Below are 24158 nucleotides of genomic sequence, written 5' to 3'. Positions count from 1 at the left end.
AGAGCAGCAAGAACATTATTACTGCCACTTTCTTTTAGAGTCCAGCTCCCTGTTCTGATAAATTACCATAGAGAGATTTGACACAAGGATGCTACAGACCCTACCTCACAGCCACTCAGAACCAACAAACTACCTAAGCTTTAATATAGTAGTTCGCTTGTATATATGTATATGTGCTTGTGTCAGAGAGAGAGAGAGAGAGAGAGTAAGGGCAAGTGGAATGCGTAAGTAAGCACAGGCATGGAATATTTATCATAAATGCAACCACTACACCATGATATTCAAATGACAGTTTGCTTTCTTGTGAGTTCATCTCAAACCTATTTACACTGAGGCCACTATTAAGGTTTCAAAATTATCGATCATGCTTTTAAAGCATAATTGGTGAAAAATGAGCGGCAAAACTTGATGTTCTGAACAGATAAAACTCATTCCTAGGCCAAAGAGAGGTTTAAGGTCTGATACTACCTAAGCAATTAGGACTATTCACAGGTATTTATATCCATATATGTATATGCTAAAAACAAAAGGAACAAATAGAAAAACCCCCACACCTTCCCATTCTTCTTAAGGGGAAGAATTCCTAGGTTCACAGTGTCTCAATTTATGATACTTAAAATATATAGAAAAACTAGAGTAGACATTGTACAAAATTATTAGAAATTATCATAATTTTCCTGTCCATTTGAGAGCACAACACTTCAGCACATGTTTAATTAAACCATTCCACATGCTTCAAAACGTGCTTAAGGACTGTTTTAAATATGGGGGTCCTCCTGAAGCAGTACATATGAAATCACACAAGCGAGTCTACACTTAAAGATGTGTTTTTCACTCAGACTATAGATTCCAGTCCTGAGACTTACTATTAGTTATAACTATTATCAGTTTTTTCTTAAAAAGACAGACTTTGACTCTATGCAATCAATTAGGGCTGATAATGGCTAACTGATTCTTTTGGGGGCTTTTGTGACTTTCACTAAAATTGTTAACTACCATGCTATATAAAAGTAAATGTGAGAAATTGCATCTAGGACAACAAAGCTAAACACAGCACTGCCGATTTTTGAGACCCATTAATTTGCAATATGGCTCACTTCAGATCACTAATGGCTTCCTAATGGAACATTTTTATTCCTTCATTAGTTAAGAGAGGTTTGCTATAACAATGGCACCTGTCTGCTGTTACATTAAACATAATGTAGGAATAAATGTTATAGTCCTTTCTAAAATAATGTAGAAACCAAATATATTATCTAATCTCAGATGATAGCTATCCACACCTTAATGAAGCAGACTCCAGTTTTCTTGACGCTCAAAAGATTGATGTCTCTTAATACCTTTATTTTCTAGCAAGAGACAGAACTGTTTTAATTCAGGTTCCCAAATGAGTATTATCTCTGTCAAAAGTAACATTACTCTTATTGCTTTATCGTACTGTAGTCAGTGGGGCTTGATTATCATTATGTGTTTAAACCACACACTGACTCTCAGTGTTACCATGGGCTCATTTTCCTAGCTAGTAATAATTTATGGTTTTAATAATTTATAATCTGACAAAATAAAGAATTTGTATTCTGTCCTATTTCATATATTTGAAGTATATAAATTTTAGAAACAAACAGACAACTATATCTGTCATTCACAATCTTCATTCAGCCAGTTACAGCACCAAATTTACTCTAATCCTACATTTTTTAGAAGTTCTGTGGATAGTTTTAGTGAGGGCAAGAGGAATAAAACAGAGTAACGAAGGATAGTTGTTAATTGAATTATTTGCATGAAGTCCTCTTTAGGACAATGCCACAACTCCTCTCCAGAGCTCAAAGGTCCTTGTAGAGGATTGTACTTCAGGAGCAGGCAACACACTCCATAGATCATGCAGACCCAGAATAAAAAGCCCTTAGGGACTGACGCATGATATTTTTTTCAATCACAGTCTTATTAATAATGGTTAGTTGTCTGTCTTTCCTACTGTCTGTTTAGTTGACTTCTAGGAAAAACTGAGTAAACAAAAACATTCTCCTGTTGGGAAGTGTAACAGCATTTGACTGTACATGAATCGATGAAGAAATAGACGATGTATAGATGGATATTTTACACAAGGAATGACAGTGCTTAGGAAATTAATAGGGATTGATTCTACAAGGTTAATTATATAAAAATAACTTATCATTGGCATCACAAGGTAAAAGTCAGCCACATTTTGAGAACTTTTTTTTTCTTTCTGTAGGTGAAGCTGAGATTATATTAAAGAATACTGGGAAAATATTCATGTAGTCCTCCTAATTATAAGCTGACATTCACTAAGTAGTCAAACTGAGTACTGAGTATAAATCTCAGATTTAAAAAATAAAAAAAAAAGTTGCATTCCAAGGCAATACATTCCTCATGATAGAGCTCAAAGGATGATGATTTACTTTTGCCCAACATGAATAAATTTGGTAATCCCTATGGAATGGAGGATGACAAGTGACTAAATTCTAAACAATAGTTTTCTGGTATCTGAGATGTATAACGATGGGACAGTTACTTCACACACTCATAACTAAACAATATTCTATGTGGCTTATATATTAAGACACAGTGAAAAGGTAAGTCAGGGTTGTACATGACATTTAAACTAGGAAGTGGTTATGACAATAACTGAACTCATGTGTAGGTAAACTCAAGACTGCAGACGAAGCAAAGCAGAATGGTACACAAATGTCTCCTGAGGAAATCTGCAGTAGCAAGAATTTTTGGTCAACAGATTTTTGAACAGCAACAAATGGAAATGAAATACTTAAAGACCTGTATAGTCAGATGCAGAAGGAAATTAAAAGGTAGAATTCTCTCTTTTATGAAGTAGCTCTTTTAAGTAAAATGTGAAAAATTCACAAGCAAAATCTAAGTATTTCTCTGACCTGAAGTGTTTTGAAACAAGTGACCTTTTGAGGCATTAAAATGAAACAACGTCCCCCTCTGACCCCTAAAAAACAATGAACTAGTAGAAAAAAATAAATTAAAACATTAATAATTTAATTTTAAATTGTAATAAAGGAATTTTATATTTTTCTAGAAGGCTATTTTTTCTCAGAGCAACTGAATGACTGCCTTTGGCTCCATTCTTTCTGTCCCACTGTTTAGCAAATGTGAGAGCCTTGAAAGAAACCAATAAAAAACCCCATTTACTTAGCATACCAAGATTATTCTTCACTTTGTCAGTTAAAAAGTGGGCATAGTTTTGTATTAAAAACACAGAGCTTACCTTTGCACCCAATTCATTATATTGCAACTTCAAAGCTGTAAGCCTTTCATCCAGTTCTTTCGGGTTCTCTGTCTGCTGCTTTTGAACAATCTGCCTCCCAGTTTTTATCACTGTTTCCACTTCAGACTTCACCTCACTCAGGCTTTTATATAATTTCTAATCAAACAGAAATATGAAAGAGAAATACCACCATTAAAATAAGTAAAACAGAAAAGACTACTGAAGGTATTATAAAGACACACTAGAAGTCTTTGCATTGTTTGCTGTATAAAAACACCATCATGCATGACTCTGAGCACCTACCACTCCCATTTGAAAGCTAAGGAGTTGAGAGGTACCATGGTATGTGACCTAATGACAGAGAAAACTCACTCTGAGTGTGTACGTGTATTAAAAAAAGCTTTTGAGAAAAATTGATCAGTTTCTAAATCAGAATTCAAATTAACAGATTCAGAACAGCCTATCTTTACTATCATATTGGCTTCAAAGACTTGTCACCAAAACCAATGGTAGAAATGTTATAGATAAGAAAGCACACACCATCACTAATTGTTTTAAGATATGACAAAGGTTGTTTTCAAACTGATTTAGATAATGCAGTACTTAAAACAGCAACAGATGTCTTCTGTCAATTCATACAGCTTGTTGGATGTATTTAAACTACAAATAGCCACTAAATTAATCTAAAAATCTGGCAGTTTTTCATACTGCTAAATCAAGAGGCTGGTAGGATAGAGGATTTCCCCTACATTTGCTAAGTGTAATACTGTTCAAAAAATTAAATAATTAAAAAAACTACGTGAGTAAGTAACATAATGAGGCAAAAATATATTATATAATTCACTGCATTTTCCTGCACTATTTCAATGACTAAGCAAAAAATAAGGGATAAACAGCTGTTCCGTAAGTGATGGCATGCAAGCAATCTGTAAACACAGTACGTTTCCCTAATATTTCAAATGAGTGATACTAAGAAAAATGAAAGCATTCTTTCTTTCCATATGCACAAAGTCGGTATCGTCATCTAAACATATGACTTGGTAACTCAAGCCATTTAGCAGCCACATAAATGCCCAATTAACATTAATGTAAGTAGGGCAGAAGTTGAATTTTTTTTTTTTTTACCTAAGAATAAATTCTGCCATGGCACAGAAATTCCACTGAACACCACAGTGGAAAAAGACTCCACAGAGATACACAGTGTCCGTTACCAGACAGGTACGTGAAGAATGGCAAATGTGAAGCTGTTGAGAAGCTTTATTGTTGAGATGTCTAGATTAATTCTGTGTTCCAGCATTTTGCCATCATATGTTGGAAAATAAACTTACTGTCCTGTATACTTAGACAGAAGTGCGAAATAAATTACACTGTAGTTTTTTAATCTGTAATTTTTTTAGCTTTTCTTTTAGCAGCAGTATCTCCCACAATGTAAAAACTGTGTCTAGTACATCTGGACAGTAAAGACTTTTTTTCCAGCAGTTCTGACAACAAAAAAACCCCCAAGCACATTTTCTCCATAATCTAAAGTTAATTACCAAGCCAATTCTTAACATGGTTATTATTTTATTCACTTAAAGGTAGGATGTATATAGTCCAACTGCTTTCTAGGTGCTTAATATGATAAATACATTCTTCATTACTGAAAACATGTCAACAAATTAGGAAGCTGTTGTATGATGTACATTGGCTAACATCTGATGGGATACTATGACTAGGTTTTTTAAATAGAAACATTATGAGATTCTTTGTAGATAAAGATGCTCTGAAAACACCTCAGAATACTTTCTAAGGAAACTTCCATAGAATATGACAGGGCTGCAAAAGCTAGCTGCCGAGTGAAGATATTTTAATTCAGTACAGGGCTTCTAATTACAGGGCTTCTTATAATTCTGATAAGAATATGAATTTAAGGGTAATTGCATTTAAGAAAAACTCAAGATGTAAATAAATAACATCGACTTGTTCCACACTTATTTTTTAATTTAAATTCTTACATTTAGATCTGAAAGAGGTTGAGGGAAAAAAAAAACCATCTTCAGGTATGCCATCACTCCAGAAAAAAAAACAGCTGAAGACAAGGATCTGATTGTCCTCATTTTTGCTGTTAAAATCTCCATTTTATTATCATCAAGCACACTGTGTTCATCTTTATCTTTACTTCCCTTCAACAGTAAAGGGTACAGGATTACAGGGATATTAAAGGGATACATACAGATTTTCCTCATATTCTTTAGGACATACTGAGGTCATCTTTTGCTCTTGAACATTAAGAAAGTTACAGCATGCCATCTCATGGAAGCTGTAATCTATGGTTTTCCTTTATGTTTTGTGTTTCCTGGCTAGAACAGACTTGTGCACTGCAACGTCTCTTTTGGTTACATCATGGAGTTCCATGACTGTAGCATATTGTGGAAAACAGAGTGAATCCAGGGAGATAAATTCATATGCAAGATGGGAAGGGGAAATTAGAAAGGGATCCTGACTGGCCTTCTTACATAGTGAAAGTGCATGAGCATTGTTTGAAAGTTCATTGAAATGAGAATATTTTGATATTTTAATTTGTTTTTCAATTTTGTGAGTAATTGATACTTTGTTTCTCATCCTGAATTCAGGACAATATTCTGTAATTTTTAGCTTTCTCCACATAAATCCATATTTTCAGAATTTTTCACTCATTTAATTAGCATCCTATGCTTCTGAGAGGTCTTTGCCATGACAGAAGTGAATGACATATAGAAAGGAAAAAGTTACTGTAAGACTGTTAGAACTATTTCACCATGTTATTATATCCTAGGAAACTTTGAAATTGGATACAATTTTAAGTGTACAATGTCCTTCTAACCTCATTTTCAAACAAGAGAAGGAGGACAAGGAGGATCAAACCCTTCTCTCTATCCTCCTCTCCTTGAAAAAAATCAAACTTTAAGCAAAAAGGTTCCTATAACTTTCATTGTGTAACTTTGCTCTTAAATATTTCTCAGAATGTTTTCTAGTATCTCCCAAAGAAATATTGACATTGTCACTAAAAATACTTTAAACTTGAAAGGCAGAACAGGCAGGAAACAAATAGAAAGACAGCATCTTTAAATATTCACCATGCAATGATCCAGCTGTGACTGTACTACTTCCTGCTCAACACTCTTCATCTCCAACTTCGGCACCTGCAATTTCACTTCATCTAAAATTCTTTTACATTCTTGTAGGCGCTGTTCAAAGTTGGCTGGCTTCTGAAACAAGCGAAACTTCATGGAGACATCCTGCAGCTTTTTCTGAAAAGTAAGCATGGGTGAGTAGTAAATGTGAAATCAAATCAACACTGAACCAACTCTTAGACCCATTTCAGAATACTTAGAATCCATTATCAATCAGTAGTTTCTTTTTTAAAGGATTTAAAACTTTCGGGGAAAATACCAGCAGCAGAGAATCTTGGTCTTCGCAGGAGGAAAAAAATTCTTGTATCATCCAGGGCACTGGATGCTGCACAGCCAGTGAGCCCATATAATCAACTGAAGAAAGGGAGTGTTTTCATATTTTCCAATGTGCAAAATGTTGGGGGATGGGGAGTGAACGGTGGTTTAATGGCTTTTAGTCCCTCAAAGAAACCCAGATAAAGTAGCTGGGCAGTAAGTAGGTCTAGCACAAAACCTGAGATTTAGAGTATAAAATTGCTTTCTATTTCATTTTAAAAAAGCATAACCTAGAGTAAAGAGAAAGTAATTTGAAGGCAGAAAAATCTATGACAAGCATGGCTTCTAATTTCACAATTTTCACAATCTGTTATCTTCGTCCGTTAATTATATTGCTTGCTCACATGATCCCTACCTCAGGGGGAGGGGAAATAATTAAAAATAAAGCAAAGAAAGGGCATTTTAATTATCTATTTGAATAAGAACTAATTTATCTTTAGAAGCACAGAGCAAAGTACTAGCAGAATAAGTTTTTCTACTGTTTGAAAAAAAAAAAAGAATGTCACTAAGAAATGGATAAGTAATTAAATAGGAACTCAGCATCTGCAAACACACTTTTGATTTTTTTATCTTCAAATCCTGGACACTTTATACCAATACAGTGATGTCTGTACTACACAAACTTGAGAAAAACTATAATAAGGAATAGAATTAGCCTATATATAGGCATTAGTAAAAATGTTTCCCACATCTATCAGACTTCTGTGAAGGAGGCAGGAATCATGAGCAGAAGACAATTCTGGGTAACACAGAGAACTGTGCAGATTTCAGCAGTTCCTTCCAACAACTTTCCTCATTAAATACTCTTTATGAAATTGAGATCCAATGGGGTAAGAAAGGAAGTCTTTCCCTAGATAAATAAGTGAACAATTGAATAAAAATAGGAAACAAAGGGTAGAAATAAGTGGTCTTATTCTTCAGTGTGTTTGCATACACTAAATTCATACTTAATTAGTTTTTCATCTTGTGACACTTCAACTTGATGAAGACCAAGTCCTGTGGGGAGCTTGCAATGCCACATCAGTATCTGTTATAATTTGTGTTGGTCAATACATTAAAAATGATCTAGAAAAGAGAGAGAATGATGGTATTAATGGTAGAGAAAATTAAAGCCATCTGTGAAGTGTCACTGAAGGATTGTATAGTACTGAGCATCTGTAGGAAAAAACCAAGCAAATCATATTTAATTCATTAAGTAATGCACATCACAAAAGAAACACTAGGCTTGATATACAACAAGTGGGACCTAAATTATCTATTAGCACTCTCACTTGAGTTATAATAGATAACTATAACAGTTATATTATATACTTATATTTATCTCCGACAGTTTTAAGAAAATATCAGCTCAATACTTAAAAGCAGCCAAACAAGCAAAGTGGATATTTGGAATGATTAGGAACATAAAGAACAAAAAAGAAAATACCTGCCAGAGTATAAAAGTTATTGTATAAATCTATATTGTGCCTGAATAATGTGTGCTGTTTTGATCACCTTATCTCAAAAAACATACAAACAGAAAATGTGTAGAGAAGAATGACAGGACAATCACAGCTATACATCTAAAGGTCTCAGTACGATTTAACATACTAGTCAGTCTGGAAAAGAGGCAATTGAAGAGGATTAAAATTAGCGGTATGCAAAAAGTTGACTAGCAAATGATTGTTAACTGTTTCTCTAAATTCATGAAGAAGGTGACAACAAGGTAAACTCTTACACAGGGAAACCAAAATGAACAAAAGGAAGGACTGCTTCACATAGCATTCAGTTAAATTGTATAACTAGCTTTTAAATGAAGTTGAGGATTCCAGCGTTTTACAAGACTTCAGAAAGCATTTAGACATGAGCTTTTAAATACCTCTGACCCAGGTGTTGCTCAGCTGCAAACCACTGGGGAAGCATCACATAATGTTCACCTTACTGTACCTCAGCACTGCCTTCTGGCTACTACTGAAGATGTGGTTTTGGGCTAAATGGATCTTTGGTGAGAAGTAACATGAGAATTCTTAAATGCTTAAAATGAATTTATTTCACATCAACAGCTGAATTGACGGAAATACTCAAACTTCATAGTCAGTAGGCAAACCTGGCTGGCCTAGATAAAGAGCACAGCAACAACTGATGGGAGAAAAGGAAAGCCCACAACTAAGTCAGTACCATTCCTTTTTGATTTGAGGAAAATGTCTTCTTTGGAAGCAAAGGATCTGTAGTTATTCAACAGCAAAACTACAGGTAATTAAATATTTTTAGAGATTTAACATTCTTTTATATTTTATTACATTAAATAATGTTAAAATATCACTAGGAATTAGTAATGTGGCAAGGGAAGGGAGTCAACTATCTTTTTACTCTGACAAGTGTTTTTACCTTAAAAGACAGATGAAAGTAATAAAGAAACAAGAATGTCATTTGCCTGCTGTATAATTTCTTCCTGCAAAGAATTTACTATTGAATTTCTAAAAATAGCCCTTCCTCAGAGAAGATTTCACTTTCATGTAACAATTCTTAGCCTAGTAGGACTAACTAGGTCTTAAATCACTATGGCAGAAATAGATTTTTGTTTTGCTAATCATCCTTTTCCCCTTAAAAATCAGAACTTAACTCAACCTACAGTAATCCAAAAAGCCAGGATAAATTTGGTCACTTAACAGTTGTTTCACAATCTCATTGAAATTACTTATTTTCATAATTGTTTACTTTCTGTCTCCATAATTAAACTAATATTAGAATAAGTATATGTCAAATTAGAAATATTACTTTGCACAAAATAAAGAAATGCATGCAGTATTTATTTATAAGTAAGAATGCTCTTCAGTAAAAAATTAAGTAAAGACAAATCTTGTGAAACGTGATTTACCACCAAAGGTACTGCACAATGATGGAATAGAATTCAAGAGAGTACACTGGCCTAAAATCAAATACAGTCATAAATATTCGGAACCAAGGGTTCAGCTTTTACGCTTTTTGGCAGTTGATATTTATATTATGCATGTAAATTTGCTATTTTTTGTTCATATTTTATCTAATGTAAGCAAAACAGATTCTCAAAATGACCCCACTAATTTGTCAAAACTCAAACTGATGCATATGGTCATCTAGAGGAGCCTTTTGAAGAAAAAAATATCCGCACAAAGATGGATTAAGAAAAAAAAAAAGGCACCTAGAAAGAGTAGTGCTCCCTTGCATGCTGTTGAATTTATAAACATTTAGATACAAAGTCATCTGATGCCTGCATTTCACTGATGAAATATGGGTAACATCACAGCTGCCATGGAGACCATCAGAAGGTGAGTTAGGGTGAAGAAAGACAGAAAAATAACGAAACATAAATATTCTCAACAAAGAAAAGCTAGTCCTGTAGTTAAGAGGAAACATTAAAAAAAACCCAAACCCTTGACTTGTTCATTTCAAATTAATTAACTGTTAAAAAGGCATTAATGTTATCCATAATAAAATATAAAACTGAAGCTAAGATACGTAGAAATATTTGACAGAGATGAAGAAAGAGATAGCCTTTTTACTGTTAATACCATAATGAAATTCTTTGTCTTTCCTAAAAAATTTTGACAATTTGTTTTGCAGCCTGGGGAACTTTGGCACTAATGCCAAAACCAAAAGCAGCAAAACAGTGAAGAACCCATCACATTAATGGGTAAAAATGTGTATTTTTCCTAAGTGTTAATTTAAGTCTTCTTCAGTTTCAAACAGGTCTATGTCTATTAAGCTAGATGAAATAATGCATTAGCTAACATTTTAAATTGATGACTGCAATGCACTGCTCAGCATAGATTTGTCTTTCAAATGCAGATCTACCAAATATTTCCAAATATTTCCAAATAGTTTTAACTGTAAATATTTTCCAATACTTTCAAAAGGTACACCAAAAAGCCTCACTGTAGTTTTATTTCTTGCAACCACAGCACATTCAAAACACCCCTTATATAGTGCCCCCACCAGTTGGTTACATCAGCTTGCATACCCTAGAACTGTTGCCAACTAGCTAGGAAGGCTGTAATAGAAAAATGAGCACTAAGAAGATAGGGATGGTGTGCTTTATGCACTCCAATGTCTTGGCTAGAAAGGAACAGCTAAAACAGAAGTGATACCTTAAGAACATTTCATACTATAGCAATAGTATTACTCATGCTTTTTGTTTGCATGAGTGAAGGAAAGATGGAGGAAATAATACTTGCATACCTGTGCCACATCAATTTGGGAAAGTACTCTTTTGGCAGCATCTTTACCCCGGTTTTGTTTCTTCATTTCTTCCAAACTAATCTCATGGCTTGTTAATTCAGATTGTATTTTCTATTGAAAAACAAAGACAGTGATCAGCAGGGTTTGAAGAAAATGTTTATGTTGTTAATATTATTTGGAACAGTTGATTTTGCAAGATATTAAACAGAAGTACTACACTATATACAGGATCATTAGAGGAAATTATTCGAAGAATTACTTGTTCACCACCCTGTAAATTATTCCGTTTAGTTTCTCTTGATCATAATAAAACCTTCTCCTGCTCAAAGATACTTAACTCTGATATTGTGACAGTAATGACATAATCTTGCTAAGGAAATTGTGATTAAATTGTAGGCAAAAAAAAAAAAAGATTTCTTTTATCTGAAGGAAAGCAACTATTATCATTGGGAAGAAAATTAAAAATTAATCATAGAAAATAAAAGAAAAATACAAATAGAAAAGTTATTTGCTTCACTATTCTTATTTCTTGTTATTTCCACAGTATCATCAGGCGAGTTGAGTGAAAACTGATCAAGGCAACCTGTATGTATAACACCTTCATCTCACAGAGTTGTGTTATATCTAAAACAGTATAGAACTTGTGGCATATTACTGACCAGAATCTATGTTCAGTATGTGTAGATACGGTAAATGCATAATGACATGTTGTTCATTTACTTAATCCAATAACTTAATCAATTTTCTAACACATATTTCTGGTTATCGCTTTCTGCAAAACCAGTGTGCAATCAAATCATCACAAGAAAAATATCAGCCTTGTTGGTTCACCAGAAATCAACCTTACACAAAACAATTAACTTAAGCAGTGTTGGCTAGTGCAATGTAATGGAAAAGAATTTCCCTAATGTATATTGATACAACATAATTTAGAGCGATTCACATATTTTTATGTTTAAATTGTTAGAAAATGAGAAACTGTTATTAGCAGAATTGCTAGAAAAGTACTACTGAGAACAATTACCCTATGAAATAAAGACAAGGTATGTCCCCCCCAGGAAAGGTATTTGAGGCCATTGTTCCTGCATGAAAAAGTGATTTTAGATTTAAACTTTTTTTCCTATGGTTTCTCATATACACTAGCATTTCTCAGATACACTAAAGACTAGCTATAAGTTTAAATATATGCACATGCATTTATCTTACACTACAGTAACTTGTAAAATGTGAAAACTGTGTAGTTCAAAAAAGACTATAAGAATTGTGCAAATGAAGAAAAGGGTTTTTAAAATTACAATTTGATCCCTTAAAGTTTGATTATAAGTAAAAAGTAATATATAGGTATTTCTGATAACATCTTCATATGTTATTAAGTAAAAAGCTATGTATACTGTATGCTGTCTATTTTATAGGGGTATACATGGTTATAATGACTTGTATAACATTATAATGTGTTGTATATAACAATATTACATTGAAAGCAGTTTTTCACAAGTTATGTTGGAAAACTATTAAAGTAAATTTTAACAGAAAAAGACATAAAAATACAGAAAATTATTAAGTCATTACTAAATTTGAGAAAATATATTTAAAAGTCTAAACTATCTGGTATTATTTAGAGAAATAAAATATTTTTCTGAAGCAAAGCATTTGTAAAAGCAAAATGACTGACGGAAAGCTGTCAATTTAGATTAAATTTTTCATTTAAAATTATCATAATTGTACATTTTCTATTTTTAATAGTAAGTATTTTGAGTTATCCTTGTCAAGGCTATTTACTGAATGGACAGTACTATTTGGAGCATATAATAGAATTTTTCTAGATATGATATTTTAGTTTTGAGAAAACTAAGACGGTCAGTTAAAAGGACAATGGAATACAAGGAGAGAAGGTTTATGAAGTAGTTTATTTTGGAGTATTTCTTTTCTCCTTGTCTAAGTTTAATATTTCCCCCTTGAAGTGCCCTAGCATTGCAAGATTATCTTCTGTGTTTGTGCAGCACACAGACCAAATTGTTGGTGATGACTCAGCATTAGTTAGCTCCTGAAGCCAAATAATTTCTTGATGTCTCAGAAGTCAGAACTGTATATACAAGGATGAAGCAAGTCTGAATGTTAGAAGAATTTACTATATCACATCCAGTATTTCAACTGTTTGCTTCTGCACCTCATCAATTAACCAATTTTTGGTTGTATTTTCCAGTTTACCTTGCTGAACTTCAAAGTCACTCTGGAAAGCATATAATTAAACAGTTCTTATCTGAATAGGTCAGAACAGCACAGTACAGATAAGAGTAGTGTTTAAGCAATTAGGTATTATGGAACATTGCATGGAGATTTTTCTATCTTACTTTTTTTAAATTGCTCTGCAGGAGAGCTTTCCTCTAACATGTTTGTTCTCTCTAGTTCTGTATTTTGATGTCAGAGTAGGTGATAAAGAGCAAAAGCTTTGCAGCAAAAACTGCCTTCATTTAATTTCAAGAACATCGCAATACAATGTAGTGTATGTAACTAATAAATACCACTGTGCTTAAATTATTCTGTCCTAGAGGTTAAGGATTCTCATTTTCCATCACTGGCATTTTTTTCAGGAGATTTATGAATTTGCTATATATATATATATATATATATATATTTATATAAACTAAAAGATAAGTGTGTATGTGTATATATATATAAACTAATTATACTTACAAGACCAAAGGCACTGATTATGCCTGTTCTCATGAGGACCACTTCTAGAGCAAAAGGATTTTAGTCCCAAGGGCATGCAATACATTATTTCTCTCAATTACTAGTCTTAACTTTAAAAAGATGAACAGTGAAATGCAGAGAGTCTTGCTATATTGACAGCAAAAAGCAGAGAATTGGCAGTGTAGCTAGTTCTTGGAAAAACCTTTCCTATCTTGAATCAGAAAAAGGAAAGCCAAAAGAACCAACATGACTATTTGTCTCATTTGAAAATTGTCACAAACCTAGATGCAATCTCATGCTTTGAGAACAGTATTTAGACAAAAGGTAACAGGCCATAGAAACAAACTCTGTAACATTATTTGCAACAGAAAATTGAACTAGAAGGCTCAAATATACGTCACTTCCCATCAATACCTGCTACCATAATTAGAAAATCAGTCATCATATTTACAAAAAACAAAGAAATGCCAATCAGCAATAATCAGCAAAATCATAGCAATGCAAAGTAATTTGGGAAAAAAAAACCAAACAGCAAGCCAAACCCCCAACCTTCTGCATTTAATTAAAAATAAGTGATTTATTTATAACCAAAGGATAAAAATACAAAAACATAATAGACACAGAAATAATATTGTGGAATAATGGCTGAAAAGACAAGATTACATGGGCTGTACATCTAATCTGCAAACACAGATTTTAGTATGAGTAATGCTGAAAAGACTACACTACAGAAACAGCTGAGAGTTCCAGTTGACGTAGCATCAGCAAGTTGAAAAAAGTTTGAAAGACATGCCGGAAAACACACTGGTGAAACTGCTTTCTCATGGCAGGTCAGGGATACCATTTTCCACCCCAGAACTGGGGGAAACCTCTCGTCTCTCTTGTCTGCTCCTTAAGAAGGAAGAAGACTCTGTTGGTTCTGTTACTTCAGGAATGGGGCAAAGTCACAGGAGATGTGTATTATAGTGCACATTATCCTCCAAGACATCTTAATTTCATGTTGCCAGACCTCATTGTATTGTATTGTATATTAGTTGCCAGAAATTCATAACACAGGGAGGAATTACTTTGCAGTCAGTATTAACTACACCACCAAGATCAGCAAATTTATAAGTTCTCAAAAGCTGGATAAATCCAGAAGAAGAAAGATACAGGTGATACGTATATTAACACTTTCCAAGATGGGACAGGGAACCCTAATGTCACTTTATCTTAGAATAAGCAACAAATAGGTAAAATATTTCCTATGGGCATGCACTGTAATGAGAGTGGCCAATTTACTAGTCTCAATTTGATTTATAAACTTCCACAAAAACCACACTAAAGATAATTAATTATAGTTCATTAAACACTGCTACAGCAAAGTGATTAGGTTAAAATAAAGTTGCTAGAATTAACCACACCTCTTCCTTTTTTTTCTTCTGGTTTCTCTTTCTCTTTGAAGTCCATTGCAGAAAAATATTCACTAAATTCCTGTTTACTAACTAAAAACCTGATTTATAAAACCTGTTCCTGTACAAAAAGGTTATTTTCATTCTGTGACAAAAAACTGGCCAAATCCTCAAGGTGAAACATGTTCTATTTTCTCCATGGGAAGCTTAATGAAAGACGTTGAAAGGCTTTCCATTCTAAAGCAAAGATTTATGGAAACACAGGGTGATACATTAGAGACAGGCAGTTCCTTAAAGAGAGGACACTTGGATCTCTTGGGTTATACACATTAAACAGAAAGACCTTTTTATACCTCTTTCTGACCTTGCAGGGCTGGTCCTTTCCTCACAAGATTTCTTTCCTGCCTAGCAACTTTCAGCAGCATCCTGAGCTATAGGCAGAATCTATGGTAGGTAGATGTAGGTAAGCCCTGAGGGCTTGCTGTGGCACTGTCCCCTGCTCTCGCAGGTGTTCCTGCAGTGGAAGGCTGCATGCCCCAGCCCAGGGGTAATGTCATTTTCTGTCCCACTGGGCTCCCAGAAGCTGCTCCCAGCTCAGCATCTTTCCCCCCTAGTTTGGAGGGTGCCAGAAAATAAATATGCTGCTCCATTCTCATAGACGTTTTTAAGCAGAACATGCTATGCAAAACACGCTATACAAAATAAACCAAGCAGTTATACTAGCCTCTACTACATCCACATTCATCTGTCCATATTACACATCCTTCAACAAAATACATCAGGCAATACTAGTACTGGGCAATTGAATACTGTTTAATTCTCAAGAACTGAAAATTACATAGATAGAGTAGTAAATCTTTCAGCAGTGAGTGGTGGATCTAAAGGCAAAAGCAATTACATTACCTGAAGTTTCTTCCACTGTTTGTTCTAGGAAAACAAGGTCTAAATTTAGCCTAGAAGATCACTTTTCTACTATAGATTTCATTAAGATCTACTGCATAAAAAGGCCTGGACTTGACAGCAACCTTATGAGTTCTGCAGTGGCACAAGAAGATGATGACAATATGACCCGATTCAGGCAAAACGGTGAGCTTCTAATTGTTCTCTGCTTTTTTGTATACTAATCCATTATGAACTCAAATTATACTAGATTACCTTTGTAATTAATGAGTCCTTCACATAAATCTTACACCAAAACTGCAGACTGCTTACACCAAATTTGCAGATTTGGCTCTCCTGAGTTGCAGAGAACAGCTTGCCAGCTCTTCTTGGTGTATTAGGTTTTCTGATTTGTATGTCTCTAAATACTACTTAGCTAGCCTAACAGCTCTCAAGAATGGTGCTCAGTTTAACCTCATTTTTGCTTATTTTCGCGATTGCTATCAATGCCTAAAGAGTCAGATCTCGGCCTAATGTATGGAGAAAATAAAAGATTTAGAGAGCATTCTGGTAAGTTAATCTTTATAAATGGAAAGACCATGACTCTAGCAGACATAAAAACCATACCTGAAACAATTTCAGAACTGTTAGTGGTTACCTTTGAAAACTCTGAAAGGATAAACAGAGTACCAGAAGATTAGAAAAATTAAGTTGAAGTACCGATCTTTAAAAGCACAAAAAGAATATGTGCCAATGATGTCACGCCTTTGCAAAAAAAGAATAAAAGCATATAATACATATAGAAGACGATGTTATAGCAGGAATGACATACAGACAAGTCTCAATGAGAACAGCATACTTAGTTTTAGACACTACTAGTCTTCAAGAAAGATTAACTGAAGAGTCCAAATGAGAAGAGCAAATCATCAGAGGATAGAAACATGACTGACAAGGCAAGACTGAATAAGTTGGACATGACAAATGCAATTTGTGCAGTTAAAACACAGTTAATGCAGTGTTCAGATGCTATGGAGATGTGTAGAGTGTGAGAAACTGTATAGTACAGAAATCTGCATAGATATTAAAACTTAATACATAAAATGTGAGCTTACACTTCTGAATAACGCTTATCAGCTATTCCCTCTTTGACCACTGATCTACACATGGCTGAACAAAATAATTCTTACAATTTCCAGCAGAGGAAAAGGAAGTGTAAATACCTTTAATGTCAAGACATTTTACTAAGTAGACAACTGTGAATTCTTTGTCCCAAAATATTAGTCTGAAGGCAATGAGGCATGGCATTATTCTTGTCAAGTATTACATTGCACAACTGAACAACTCTGCCATTATATCACCACATTAACTTTGGTTTTGAATGTAGCACAACGATATTTTAAAAACAGTTTAATAACTATCGTCACTTAGAAAATAGTCAGGCATGTAGTGCTTATCACTACAGAACTGAAATTACTCAAGGAGTTTACTGAAAAGGCAAAGTATATTACTTTTGCTTTCCTCACAAACACAATATTGTTCATTTATTCTCCACATTGCATTTTACATAAGTCTACAGGGAGAACAACAGACAAGTGATTTGTCACATACAGGTGAGAAGTGCAGTAAGTGAAATATTCTGTCCCATAATATAAAAACCTCCATGTAATTGCTCAGACTAAGCAGAAGTACAAAGTGGAGATTCTACCACCAGAAGTTATTTAATAACAAAGCTACAAATAATTATCTGAAAAATATTTTGTCATATAAATGTAGTATTTGCAGCACAGATTTATTTTCTTCCTGTCAGTTAAAGAGTACTTGAAAAAAAGTCAGCAACTGGCAAATTCCTGTGATGATGACTTCATTCCCTGTATTTTCTTGGTAAATTTAGAGAAATTGAGGAGACTTCAGTTTGGATCATGAGATCAAGCATACAAACAAATAATCTTTCCTTCTGGAATACTGTTTTAGGCTTTACCTCATTCCAGCTTTTTTCATCATTACACCTTGAGGAATCTGAACTGATTTATCTGTGCAGTTGCTGTTAGATTGTTTTGTCTGAATACAGCATCTTTAGTTGTACTTGAAATGAGTTGGGTTGCAGTGGCTCTCTAGCATTAAATTCTCAGTGCCACATGGTGGAGTAAGAAGCACACAGAATTTACATTCAAAAAATGATCCAAAGGAGAAGTTGAACAGTACATACTTAACTCCCCTTTCTTTCTGTCAACTTTCTGAATAAACTAAACTGATCATTTAATTTAAAAAAAGGAGCTAAATATAATTTTGTTTCCTCAGATTAATTTCCGATCAGCTAAACCAAAGATTATTCCTCCTACCAAAGCTCTAAATGGATTTGAATTCTTGAAGCAAACACAGAGAGCTCCCAAACCCTCAACAACTTTCTGATTATAATTTCTCCCATATGTTCTTTTAGAAATGCAACACATACTGCTGAACAGTTTGCTAAATCCCTCAGCATGGATAAACTGACCCCTGCCCAGAAACCAACATTATTGACTGAAAGATTCCCATTCCAGCTGTGCAGACACTACAGTAGGATATCTTACACGAATGAAAGGTTTTCTGCTCTACAAAAGAACTGTGCCAGCAGAGGCTCCGCAGGAGCTGTGGCCATTCAGTATGTGCCTATTCTGCCACTGGTTGGCATGGACATTCACTAAAGGAATGACCCAGTATATTTATCCGAATAAAATTGATTGTTTATTCCCTTTCCCTCTAAGGATTTTAAAGAACTTCACAATCGAACTTCAGAGAACTTCAGTATCTGCATTAAATCTGTTCAGTTGTTAATTAAGTTTTTTTCATTAGGTCCCACTGGCATCTTAAAATAAAAACATGAAAGGGAAAAACTCAGCAGCCTCTACTCTGGTTTTCCCACAGTGGATATAGTATAATCAGGTGAACTTGACATCAGACAATAAAATCTCAAGAACAAAAACAAGTTCTGCAAAAGCACTGAGCTGAAATTTTCCCATGAAAGTGTGCTAATTAAGGTTGGTTGAGTTTTATGCTGCTTCAGTTGTTGAAGTTCTGAATTACTTCCTTTTACACAGTCTGTGATCATTGCCAATATTGTACCTGAGGATACACATAAATCAGAAGCGTCCATGGGATATATGAAGCACCACGGAAAATAGCTACAATGGAAGGGTCCAAATACACCAGAAAAAAAAGCACACTTTAATATCAAATGTTTCTTACGTATTAGAGTTATATAGTTACAAGATGAGAAATTAAACTGATACATCTTTAACAAATGCTGATTTGTATCCTATTTCATCAAAACATTGTTTACATTATTCACATTGCAAGGAAGGAGAAAAATAATTCAAGAGGGTCAACTAATAGCTAACAGAGCTTAGGATTCAAACTGGAACAGTAATTCGTCTGAATCTTATCCTATTCTTATACTGATGTAAGCTAGAAGCAAATAAATTAGAATAAGTTTCAAAATAAGACTGAATGCAAATATGATCCTGTTTTCTAAATATAACTTTTTAAAATCAGAGACATAAAAACACATAAAAACATCTGCATGTACCTACAAACACTCATGCACTAGAAAAGCAACTGAAAGGTAAATCTATCTACATTTTAATTAAAAAGACACAGAAACTTCTATTTTTAAAGGAGATAAAACATGATTTTCAGGACTACATATATTCAGCTCTGAATATATTGAAGATCATCTAAGCTACTCCATACAAGACACTCGTTTACAATGATTTAAAACTCTACAGGCATGCCAGAGAAAACACAATTGAATGCCTCTTCTAAAATCATTATAAAGCATTCATTTTCAATTTCCCTGTAGCCTTGTTTGTTTGTTTGTAATCTGACTTCCTAAATTTAGGTGGAATTTACAGAAAAGTTGCTGTACCTAATATTGTACACTGTTAATAATTTTATACCAGAGATATTTGGTTTTATTTAATTTGTATTCTTACCATTGTAATGCTGCAGTAAAGCAGATGTTATAGAAGAAACAATGAAAGTAAAAATGAGAATTAGACATACAATTTTATTTCAAAGGCTCCATAAACCATTTCTAAGGAATGTGAGAAGCTATTTCTGTTAAACTTACATGAGCTGTAAAAACTAAAGTATAAGTACATTTATGTGTGCCTCATGAAATAATTAACAATGTTGTCTACATTTCAATAATTTAGTAACAATCACTAGGCCACGTCATCAACTTTTTAAAGGAGCCATCTCAGAGTAGTGAAGATGATGAGTTTCTTCTTTCTTGGACGGGAACTGAATTTTAAAGAGTCACATTGTTTATCTTTGTCATTTTAAAGTTACTGCATAGTCTTCCATGACATTTATAGTTCTTTCCATTGTCCGGACAGGTATGTAATATAAAACAGAAGGAAAATATGACTTCACTAGAAAATCAGCTTGAACTTCTCAAAGTAATCCTACCTAAAATTTACTTGCACTTCATAATGATCATATTGCAAATATCCGTTATTAATATGAGGCTGAGGGACAACCACTCTTCAACTGATTGAGAAAACCAGTAAGCACACCAGTTCAACCTGTATATAACTTACCTGTGCTTCCTGAGGGACCTGTGCAGCATCAACTCTGTCTGCAATGTAGGCTGTTAGCTGTTTGTCAATAACAGCAAGAGACTCTTGGATTAAGCGGAGGGTTTTGTCTGTCTCCTGTGCAGACTGAATACTCTGTTCAAGACTCTTTTGTCTTCTCACGGCCTAAAAACAATGACAACGTTATCAGCAGTCACAGTAATAACGCATATAATACATTTTTTCCCACAATTTTTTTTTTTCCAAAAAATGCTGGCTAAGAATCAAAAATAGTACTCCTGACTTGCATTCATCCACCTTTTTGTATGATAAGTTGCGCATCTTTTTGCCACCCATTCAGTTCTTTTTACTCAGAAACGAACAAACAAAACCCCAGATCTAAAAAATGCAGGACCCTGAAAAAACAATGCGTGCATTGAGGATTTCTATACAGAGTGGAAGTTGGCAAAGCTGCATAATAAAACCATCCTGATAGCGCAGTCTTTCATTCTGAGGCATAGCGGTCCTCCTGATCTTATTATATAGTTCAAGAGATTTTGTTTACTGAGAATAGGGTTACTGTCATCACAATCCCATCCGAGACAATCCACTTCAGTAAGTCAGAGGGATAAAGACTCTCTTGAGAAGGAGCTCTCATATGAAGTATAAATAGCTGTCTGGAACAGAGGCAATGCCTACTCTGGAAAAAAAAAAAGAGATGGATCCTTGTCTTGTTTTGTCTGTGGACTTGTCCAGTCTGTTATCACTCTATCCATAGTCTCTTTTAGTATAGGAAGTTGACTCTTGCTTCTACTCCACCATCAGTGCCACAGTGGATTGCCTACCATCACCTTTTATACAATCCTTTTTTTGAGAAGGATGCTTTCCTTTCAAAGGAGCTCCCTTGATGGTTTAACAAATCAGAACAACAAAATCTCCTTCCAAGTTGTTCTTAAAACACACATATATTTAAACACTTGACATAAACAGGTTAGCTTTAACTGTTATTTGTAACAGTTTAATATGGTATTTAACAGGTAATAAATAACCTAGTACTTTCTTCCATCTGCCATTGTGTCCACCTGCGGACTCATATTTTACTTAGACTACAGCTTCTGCCTAGCAGAGTTTCTGCTTTATACAAAGCACATAATAACTACCAACAATCTCAAATGCAATATAGTTTTCCTCTGTACAAGCCCAGCCATACTGCTGACCACAGAATAAAGTGACTAACTTTCTTTGACATGAATCAAAGGAGGAGGGAGAAAGCAAGGACTCTTTAAGTAACATTGCTAGGTGTCCTGCCATTTTTCAAGTCAAATCACACTTTTTCTCTTGGGTCAGCCACCTATACTTTAATTTAATTTCATAGCTATTACGAAAGTCTTGCCTTGAACAAAAATATCTCTCAGCACTTCAGTGAGAATTCTTGAAATATCTGTACCTTCTTCACGGAGCTCAGATTCTTACAGAGCTTCACATTTAACAAATGAAAAAGATTACTTTTTGCGAGCGTTCTTGCTAGCTGTTTGCCTCAGTTAAAGGACAGGGATCCAACCAGTATTTACTATATTTGTGTTTGTAAGCTGCTTTGTGCTATTTCAAACCAGCTGATCAGATAATCTTGTATCACTGCCAGTTTCAGGAACCTTCTGTGGAACTGAGCAGCTTTACATATTGGACCCATGCTGTCAGTGTTAATGGAAGCACCTGAGCCACTAAGGTATTATTACCCCACCAGATGAACCATTAAAACAGTGTCGCTTCCCAGCACAGTACTAAGGCTTGCTACTTAAATGACTTTTACCTTCATCTGATTTGAGATTTTATATTACAATGTTCTCACCCTGTTCAAAGCAGCAGGGTTAAAAACCACAGCTTCCATTTACCTTGGCACTCCTTACTACTAATTTGTAAGCCTGGCTAAGATACAATCACTCTCTACCCTTCCACTTGCATCACTATATGGTAGATTGAAAGACACATTAGATCAGAAGCACAGTAAGTAGCTTTCTACAGCCCACAGGTAAGGGCATCCTCCTGAAAGCATCGAAGAAAACCTTTCTGCCTTCACCAATCTCTTTGGATAACTTGTAGGACTAACCTACATGCATAGTCCATTCATACTGAGGCCTGCAGTGTCCTAATGTTCAGAAAAGCTCACCATTTAAAGTAAGACACTGAGAAAGTTCCATTCTTATTAGCCATTAAAATAAGCACCTGCACTTTCTGGAGAATTCAATATCCTGGACACAAATTCTGTGCTAAGTCCTTCTGAAAAACTACTTTTATAGCAATACTTTAAGCTCTGAACCTTTGTTAAAAGCTGACCCATGCTAACTCCTACTTGCAGCTAGGCACTTGCTTAAGTATAGATAAATTTGCTGCCAGCCTCAGGAGCAGCCTGCATGCATGCATGCAATGAAGTAGTTATCACTGCATGGAAACTCACAAAAAAGTCTTAAAATTGTATGACAAATATGTGGTGATTGAAAAATTGTCATCTCTGTACTGATATCAGCAGAAACTAGGTATATTGAAATCCTGTTTTAGAATACAACTGGAAAAATTAAAACACTCCCAAACTCATTGATCAAATATTGAAGCAGATAAAGTTAAGAAAGAATTTCAACAAATCCTCTCCTGAGTCTGACTGAATTTTTATGGCTGGATTTCAAATATGAAGTCAGATAAATATATATGCATGCTTGTGATATCTTTATGTGCACACAAAGTAAGTATGTACACACACACACAAAGACAAAACATTCCCCTTTCACTGTCCTCAGAGAGAATTTGATTACAGCCTGGGAACATGCGTAACGTTTTGTATCTTCCAAGTGAGGTGAAAGTACATCTTTTCCAAAAACCGTGAACAGTTTAGATGAATGAACAGATAATATCAGACCAAGCTGTGAATGCAGTGGTACAAGAGAGGAATTATTTTGGCAGCGGGAGCAGAACCACACAGCCGAATGCTGGGAAATGGCACCTCCACGGTTGTGATGATTTTGTCAGATATAAATGAGTGCTGCTTTAATTCTTTTGTCTGTATTGTGTACTGGGAACAGACCCCATCCTGCATGGTCACCTAAAGTCAAGCCTCTGTCCTGACCCTGTTCAATTCACACAACAAATGTAACAAAAAGAGTCTTCACAATAATCTTATGAAAGGTACAATACACTCATGAAATGTAAGATATTTCTCCAGTACACAACAGCAGACTCAAAAACCTAATCCTGTTCACTAAGTAGGTCCCTGGCACTATCACTGGCATTGCAGAATACTCATGAATTCAATCAATGGGAATGCCACAATATGGAGGAGGCTTCTTCCTCTCTTTCAGTAGAAAAGAGAGTTACTGATAGAGGTAAGCATTAGAGGGTTTTACAAAAAGGGACAGACATACTACACACTTACATCTGTGAACATGAGTTTCAAATTTGTCCTTAAAACTCGTATGTCTGTGCGTGTGAAAATCTATACATGCATATTTTTAAAAGACATGTGAAAGTCGAAATTTTATATCTCTATAATATAAAAATATTTTAATTTATGATGTTCTGGGTTTTTTTTGTTTTGGTTTTTATTTTTTTTCTCTGAAAGATTATGGTTTTTCTATTCCTCTGTGGAAGAAATAGATGGTTTAACATTGCAGTGTATAAATAGGTCTGAGGACATAACAGGAAGCTCTAGCTCTGCTATCAGATCATAGTCAAT

At 34.5% G+C, this 24158-nt stretch overlaps 1 protein-coding gene across 2 annotated transcripts in view; it reads right to left on the bottom strand.

The window, feature by feature from the left end:
* The window catches only part of DMD (dystrophin), a 1150282-nt gene that overhangs the window by 703540 nt on the left and 422584 nt on the right, over positions 1-24158 (bottom strand). For both annotated transcript variants that reach the window (XM_072848384.1, XM_072848392.1), the window contains 4 exons: positions 20459-20620; positions 10915-11025; positions 6346-6519; positions 3251-3406 (listed from right to left, as the gene is read on the bottom strand). In XM_072848384.1, the coding sequence (XP_072704485.1) occupies positions 3251-3406; positions 6346-6519; positions 10915-11025; positions 20459-20620 (603 nt within the window). The remainder of the gene's footprint in view (positions 1-3250; positions 3407-6345; positions 6520-10914; positions 11026-20458; positions 20621-24158) is intronic.

The sequence above is a fragment of the Ciconia boyciana genome, chromosome 1, assembly GCF_034638445.1.
Source record: "Ciconia boyciana chromosome 1, ASM3463844v1, whole genome shotgun sequence".
Classification (NCBI taxonomy): Eukaryota; Metazoa; Chordata; class Aves; order Ciconiiformes; family Ciconiidae; genus Ciconia; species Ciconia boyciana.
The sequence above is the reverse complement of the archived record's forward strand: the minus strand, read 5'-3'. Positions and strand labels throughout refer to the sequence as shown.